The following is an 8,672-nucleotide window of genomic DNA, read 5'->3' as shown; positions in this document are numbered from 1 at the left end:
ATAAGGCTGTAACATAACAAAATGTGGGGAAAGTGAAGGGGTGTGAATACTTTCCGGATGCACTGTATGTTGCAAAATATCAAAAAATGTGACTAAAAAGGATTGAATGATGGTAATTGGTGTGATCCAGTTTAACCAAATGCTTTGTTTTTTCATGGTAGGACTGCAAACATGGCTGGCACAGAGCGAGGTCCCATGGTCGGCCGGCCCTCTGCATTCTCCAATGAAGAGCGGAGGGCGGTTCACTCCTGGTCGCGGATATCGTCGGCGGGCCATAACGTCCTCCTGGATGCTCTAAAGATCCTCAGCCCCATGTCCCATGACCTCTCGAGCACGGAGGACCTGGTCACCTTCCTGCAAGAGCTGGGTGAGGAAGGCCACAAGCCCACCGTGCTGCGCAGCAAGGACGTGTACGGCTACCGCTCCTGCACAAACCAACCCCTGACTGAAGACATGCTGAAGCCACCCAACAGGAACCTCAGACCTACTGCCAAGAGAAGGGGAAAGAAGGGACTGGCCAAAAAGAGAGAGGTGCACCCGTCCTGGAACACCTCTGAGAGGAGCAACCCCAGGATTCAAGGGGTCCGCCCTCCAGAGCTGCTGGTGGACCAGCACTCCATTGTCTGCAGCAGGACCCCCATTCGGACTGTAGAGATGTCACAAGCGCTGCAGTTGCAGCCGTGTCTCAGATTGACCAACATTGAAGGCCTGACGGGCTTCCACACAGCAAGGCTCCAGATCCACACTAACTGGGACTCGTCCTCTGGGGCGCCCTCTGTTGGCTTTTCACAGCAACAGCACCCCCCAACACTTTCAGGAATACCTTTGCAGCCTTCTCAGAATGGTGGTGGGGCGCCCACCAAAGCTGTGGCCTTGTTCAGCCAGAAGAGCCTGTCCTGTCCTATCCGACTGGACGGTGCCCTCATTGGAGATTCTGCACCGGTTTTCTACGCTAACGGTCGGGTGTTTCCACAGACTCATACAGAGCTGACCAGTAACGGCTGGAGGAGCAATGGTTTCCCCCAGGACGGTCAGAGCCCCAAGGAACTAGACATCCTGACCCGGCAGAGAAACAGCTGGAAGGACAAGAACAGTTTTAGATGGAAAGTGATAAAGGTGGATGACTCTCGTTCCGTGGCTGATGCCCGCAGAAAAGCGCAAAAGATCCTACAGGTCAATCTGTCTCCGGTGATTCAGATCCAACCTCTGAACCATGTGCTTAGAGACTTCAGATACCAGAACAAGTGACAATTCTCCTCAAACCTACACACACACACCATGTCCTTCAGCAGATGTTAGTGTTCTACATCCATTAGCCTCTTCCTGGCTGAGCCCCAGTGTTCATAGCAGACATCGTACAAGGGTTTTTATGATCTCTGCTGGGTGCTGGAAGTAGAGTAGTTAGTTTGTCTGTGGAGGATCAGGTTCAGGGGCACCTGAGAATGAAAGGCATTTAAAGTTAGGTGATGCTTTTCCTAGCAGGCTGGGAAAGGACTATCAACTGAATGCTGGTACATTATCACTGTCAACATTAGTTTATGCCACACAAAACTTCAACCAACCATCATTCTGCCTTGAGTTGACTGGTGGCTAGCTGATATTTCTGATGAATTTATGGATGCAGCATCCACTGTGGCTGTTGTGGTGAATTTTCTGCCCTTCGATAATGTGCTGGGTGTGGCTTGCAGGTGTTCAAAGAGTATTTATAACTAATTTGAAGTATAGCACTGTTTGTTAAAAAAATTTTTTTTTTTTTTACATGTAGCGATTAAAAACAGTGCTGTCACTGCGGCACCCCTTTTTTTCCACTGTAACGAAGAAGGAAATAAAGTTAGTGGTGGGATGGGACAATCCTTTCACACCCAGATGAACTGGTGGATGAGCAAGGCGGGTTTGTTAAGTCTTCAGATGAGCAGATGTGGTGGTTGGTTGGTCCAGCAAAACAAATAAACTAAACAAAAAGAGGGAATAAGGAAAGTGTTTAGTTTGTCTTCCTTTTTTGTATTTTGTTGTTTCCACTGGAAATCAGGAAGGCTCTTGGAGTTAGTCCAGGAGGGAATCAAACCCACGGCACACAGAGATAGATAAATAACTGGCTGATTAGTTTGAACTACAGTCCTTCACAAAGTGTTCCTTGGTTTAGTTTATCCACACATGGAGAAAAACAATGGATTTAAGAGTTTTTTTGACAGTTGGGAATATTTGATGGCTTTCAGTGACAAAATATGAATCAATGAAAGCAGCTGCAGAAAAATAAGGTCTGATTCTGCTCAAAATGGACTTATCAAATAAATGTCTCTACTAAACAGGTAACCAACTGTCAATCCAAGTCCTAATGTAAGACATTTGTTTGGCTGATTCAAAAAACATTTGTGGTGAAATTTGTTAACTTGAGGTACAGGCCTGTTTGTTTCCTGACCAGTTAAGTTTGAAACTGCAACACAAGAAAGTTGGATCTCCCATCAGAACTCCTTTGTGCTCTGTGAGCTCTGAGGTGACAAAGAGAATCGCCCAACAAATTCTATTTAGTAGTTTCTTGAATTCATCAGCTGCGATCAGACTGTTCTGACTCCCCTTAAAACAAAGAAAAATGCACTTTGAGGTTGTGACAGATTCATTGGAACCTGTTCACGAAAGTCATTAATATTTTTATTTGCCGCAACATGGGGAAAATATTTGAAATAATAATTGAAATTCTTTTAATTTGATTTAGTTTATTTTGGACCTACATTGGTTTTTGCTACAGGTGCTAACTTTGCAATGTTGGTGCTCAATGAAATGACTGGCACAAGAATGTCATCCTGTTTCTCCTTTACCAGTTCAAATTGGAGCATTGAGTGACTTCCTGTGAGTTAGTGTCTGAGGGACTGATAGCACTGCTGCCCCCTGCAGGTTGGGATGCCAAACCACCTTGTGTGCTTTCCAAAGAGTTTCTATTGTGAGGACCCACCTTGAATCCATTTTCATGTTATCTGTGAAAAACTCCTGTGTATTCCCCTCAAAAAAATAGTTTGAGATGTTTGGGCAAAATATCATTCCATGAGAATAAATTATTGAGTGCTAACATTTTTATTTTTTGACAAATACAAATTTTTTTTCTTTGACAAACTCTTACCTCGTAGTCTACTTATTAGCTTTTCGTGGAGCTTTTACTGATCTCAAGCCCATTAAGTACAGATAAAAGCTCCAGAAAAAGCCAGTAAGTGGACCTTGACATTAGAAATATTGACTAATTAAGCAGCCAGATCTTCTGAGGTCCAGATAAAACAACTAAACCACCATCAGGTCAGTAAATAAGGTCTTGTGTTTCTAAAACCAGGAAAAAGACAAAAATAAAATTGGATTTCCAAACATTAATTACAGGTTTAAACATTGTGTGCTCTGTTGCAGGCTGCAGATTTGCTGTGAAAATCTGCGGTTTTTGGTTTGAAGGCCATGCACTGTTCTCAAATATGAAAACTGTTCCGCTTTTGAAACTGAGACCACATCAGTGTTTGGTGATCGGCTTTACAGATTTTCATGTCCGTAATCTGATGAATTTTATGTTCTGGAGGAATCTTTGTTTCTTCGCACCCCTTTAAGACCTGTCTGTATGCGGCCATGTTCATGCCCACCGACAACTCCCTTTTGTAGATCTTTCTGTTTGTCTTGTTTGTGCAACACTTGTATAATATTGTATTTCCTACATGATCTTTAAAAAAACGTTTTTGTTCAATAAAACTGATCTGAAAAGAATCTGTACAGTTTCTTCCTTCACCTATGACATATTTCAGAACATGTTGATTCACTTCAGCTGGTGCAGTACTGATGATTTCTAATGCTGAGAAAGTAATTTCATCACCTTGTAATCAGATTTTTTATTTTCATGGACCCCTGGACCCCGTTGTTGAGCATCTGAGAAATACACTTATTCTCTTTCATTGTGAGAGTGTTGCGGAGACAATTGAGTGATTAGAAAATGGTAATTGATTAATTTTATGTTTTTATTGGCTGTACCACAACAATGAGGCCAGCCTTAGAAACTCACGCAATGATGTTGATAGTATGCTAATTGGGGTATTACATCATCTAGTGACATTTAGCAACTTTTTGAGCAGGTTTAAGTTACTTTACATTGAAAACAAGGGCATAGGTTTGCATATGCACAGTAGGGTCATGTCCCTACTAATATTTCATTCCAATGTGCCATCCAATTGGCTACTGATTTAGGCATGCTAGCATTTGATTGACTGAAAGAGCGAGGGCTATCGAAAGGTTCACGTCGTGAGAATATCACAGTGGTACCCAACATCACCAGAAAAATGTTAACTGATGTAATTTGGCCATGTTAGCTAGCGTTAACCAGCAAGCTAACCCTGGCTTCTGTAGGCTAACAGTCAGGTTGCTAGCAGGAGTAAACCTAAAATGATTGGTATATTAAAGTATGAGTTAAATTTCGGTCGAAAAATCCAATGAAAATGTCACCCTGAATGCTTTGACTTTTTTTATGACTTAATATGCTGCTTAATATACATTTTATGCCTAACTATACTAGGATGTTTTTATGCTTTACTTTACTAAAACCTTTTTTATGAGTTAGTATACTGTGGCCTTTTTATGCCTTACTATACTATAATATTCTTTGACTCAGTATACTATGACATTTTTATGACTTACTATACTTTTACTTTTTCATGCCTTACTATAAAGTTTTTTGACGTTTTTATGCCTTACTATGACGTTTATGATGTTTTTCTGCTTTACTATACTGTGACGTTTTATGCCTTACTATATTATGACATTCTTCTATGACTCAGTATACTATGAACTTTTTTTTAACCTTTTTATGTCTTACTTTAATATGAATTTTTATGACTTACTATACTATGACGTTTTTTCACCTTTTTATGCCTTGCTATACTATGAGGTTTTTTGACGTTTTTATGCCTTACTATAATATGAAGTTTTATGCCTTACAGTACTATGATGTTTTTTGAAATTTTTTATGCTTTACTTTAGTATTACCTTTTTTGACTTTTTTATGCCTTACTATACTATGACTATTTATGTCTTACAATACTATGATGTTTTTATGACTTTTTATGCATTACTATACCATGCCGTTTTTATGACTTTTTGTACCTTACAATACCATGTCATTTTTATGACTTTTTATGCCTTACTATATACTATGACAGTTTAATGGTATTTTATGCCTCACAATACTATGATGTTTTTATGACTTTTAATGCCTTATACAATGAAGTTCTTATGACTTTTTATGCCTTATTATACTATGACTTTTTATGCCTTACTATACTATGACGTTTTTATGACTTTTTATGCCTTACAATACTATGTCCTTTTTCATATCTTTTTTATGACTTTTTATGCATTACTATACTATGATATTATATACTATGATATATACTATACAGTTTTATGATATTTTATGCCTTACAATACTATGACTTTTTATGCCTGTTATGCCTTACTGTACTATAATATTCTTTGACTCAGTATACTATGACATTTTTATGACTTACTATACTTTTGCTTTTTCATGCCTTACTATAAAGTTTTTTGACGTTTTTATGCCTTACTATGACGTTTATGATGTTTTTCTGCTTTACTATACTGTGACGTTTTATGCCTTACTATATTATGACATTCTTCTATGACTCAGTATACTATGAACTTTTTTTTAACCTTTTTATGTCTTACTTTAATATGAATTTTTATGACTTACTATACTATGACGTTTTTTCACCTTTTTATGCCTTGCTATAATATGAAGTTTTATGCCTTACAGTACTATGATGTTTTTTGAAATTTTTTATGCTTTACTTTAGTATTACCTTTTTTGACTTTTTTATGCCTTACTATACTATGATGTTTTTATGACTTTTTATGCATTACTATACCATGCCGTTTTTATGACTTTTTGTACCTTACAATACCATGTCATTTTTATGACTTTTTATGCCTTACTATATACTATGACAGTTTAATGGTATTTTATGCCTCACAATACTATGATGTTTTTATGACTTTTAATGCCTTATACAATTAAGTTCTTATGACTTTTTATGCCTTATTATACTATGACTTTTTATGCCTTACAATACTATGTCCTTTTTCATATCTTTTTTATGACTTTTTATGCATTACTATACTATGATATTATATACTATGATATATACTATACAGTTTTATGATATTTTATGCCTTACAATACTATGACTTTTTATGCCTGTTATGCCTTACTGTACTGTGGTTTTTTTTTTACTTTTTATGCCTTATTATACTGTGAGTTTTATGATATTTTATAGCTCACAATACTATGATGTTTTTATGCCTTACTATACTATGACTTTTTATGCCTTACTATACTATGACGTTTTTATGACTTTTTATGCTTACTATATTATGACTTTTTATGCCTTACTATACTATGACGTTTTTATGCCTTACTATACTATGACTTTTTTTTGTCATTAAAGTTTTTTATTTATTCATACACACATAAACATACAATCAAACTCGAAACAAACACTGACACCAACATCAACAGACAGTATATCCAGCATACAACCATATATACTGTATAAAGGCCTCCTGCAAATCAACATTTCCTTTTTTGAAACAACCACAATATACATTCAGCACCATGTCTTCAAATTTTTCCATATGTCCTACCTACAAAAAAAAATACTTTCCCAGGCCCTCCTAAAATGTTCCTCTTCGTTGTTAATTCTTCAACTTCTGACATCATTTCCATCCATTTTTTAACATCTGGGGCGACTGTACTCTTCCATACTCTGAGAATTGTTCGAGCAGCGGTGACCATCCCAACTTTTAAAACCCCTCGTTCATATTTAGATATATTTAGTATTTCTGTTTGGTCTCCTAACAAACATAGTCTTGGTGATACAGGTACTGCCACACCCAGCCATTTACTCACATGTTCCAATACTTTCTCCCAAAACGGATACACCAGTTTACATCCCCAAATTACATGTAAAAATGTCCCTATTTCACTCTGACACTTCCAACATAAATTACTTCCTAATAAGCCCATTCTATGTAGTTTTGAAGGGGTGAAATAAAATCGATGAATTATCTTATACTGAATAAATTTCCCCTTTGCCTCTCTCATGTGTTTCCCTGTATTTGATAAGATATTTAACCAATGCTCCTCATTCAAATCACACCCTAGGTCTTTCTGCCAAATGATCCTCAGATTTTTACACACATTTTCTCGTAAACCATTAAATGTCTTGTAGAATATGGCTGCTCTGTGTGTTATACTCGGTAGATCCAAAACTTCCATCAATGTATTCTTGTTGTGATTAAATTTACCCTTTGTGATACGGTCTCTTATTTGTAAATATTTCCAATAGTTACCTTTAAATTCCAGATTATATTTTTGCATAATATAAGCAAACGACATGAACACTCCATCCACACACAGGTCACTTATTTTGCGTATCCCTCTTACAAGCCATTGATTCCAATAAACAGATTTCTTCCCAATACGCACGGCTGGGTTATACCATAGAGAGGCGTAAGGTTGTCTCAAGTGCGAAATACTATATATCTTATGAATTTCTTTCCAAACTGCTTGAGAATAAGACAGCACTGGGTTTGAAAAATAATTATGTCCAGAAGTTGTTGCACCATGTGAGAGGACATCCAGAGGTTCAAATGGGCTAGTTAGTTCTCTTTCAATTTTGATCCAGCTCAGCTCCTGATCTATCCCCTTTCAATGTTTTATCAATCTAGACATTTCAAATGATAGATTATAATCTTACATTAGGTAGACCCATACCTCCTATTTCCTTCGGTGCCCACATCTTCTTTATATTAATCCTTGGTCTCTTTTTATCCCATAAAAAGTGTTTGATAATTCTATCATAATGTTTAAACAGCTGTGGTGCTATATTGAGTGGCAACATCATGGAAACATAATTGAATTGCGTTGCAACCACCATTTTAATCACATTAATTTTTCCACACAATGTGAGCTTCAATTTTCCCCATTTATCCAGGTTCAATTTTATTTTCTGGAGGAGTGGTTCCATATTTGAGAGCATCATTTGAGAGACATTTTATGCCTTACTATACTATGACGTTTTTATGACTTTTTATGCCTTACTATAATATGACTTTTTATGCCTTACTATACTATGACGTTTTTATGCCTTACTATACTATGACGTTTTTATGACTTTTTATGCCTTACTATACTATGATATTTTTACGACTTTTTATGCCTTACTATACTATAACTTTTTATGCCTTACTATACTATGACGTTTTTATGACTTTTTATGCCTTACTATAAAATGACTTTTTATGCCTTACTATACTATGACGTTTTTACGACTTTTTATGCGTTACTATACTATGACGTTTTTTAGACTTTTTATGCCTTATTATACTATGACGTTTTTATGACTTTTTATGCCTTACTATAAAATGACTTTTTATGCCTTACTATACTATGACGTTTTTACGACTTTTTATGCCTTACTATACTATGACGTTTTTTTGACTTTTTATGCCTTACTATAAAATGACTTTTTATCCCTTACTATACTATGACGTTTTTACGACTTTTTATGCCTTACTATACTATGACTTTTTATGCCTTACTATACTATGACGTTTTTATGACTTTTTATGCCTTA

General features: G+C 36.6%; 1 protein-coding gene across 1 annotated transcript in view; it reads left to right on the top strand.

Annotated features, from left to right (window-relative positions):
- Nucleotides 1–3,735, top strand: part of ccdc71 (coiled-coil domain containing 71) — a 20,425-nt gene extending 16,690 nt beyond the window's left edge. The window contains exon 2 of the mRNA XM_023424251.2: nucleotides 162–3,735. Coding sequence (XP_023280019.1) covers nucleotides 172–1,248 — 1,077 coding nt within the window. The 5' untranslated portion in view covers nucleotides 162–171 and the 3' untranslated portion in view covers nucleotides 1,249–3,735. The remainder of the gene's footprint in view (nucleotides 1–161) is intronic.
- The last annotated feature ends 4,937 nt before the right edge of the window (nucleotides 3,736–8,672 follow it).

This window comes from Seriola lalandi, unplaced genomic scaffold (assembly GCF_002814215.2).
Source record: "Seriola lalandi dorsalis isolate HSWRI2012SDOR001 ecotype SW California unplaced genomic scaffold, Sedor1 jcf7180002054722, whole genome shotgun sequence".
Lineage (NCBI taxonomy): Eukaryota > Metazoa > Chordata > Actinopteri > Carangiformes > Carangidae > Seriola > Seriola lalandi.
Note: the sequence above shows the minus strand (reverse complement) of the source record. Positions and strands in the feature narration are given on the sequence as shown.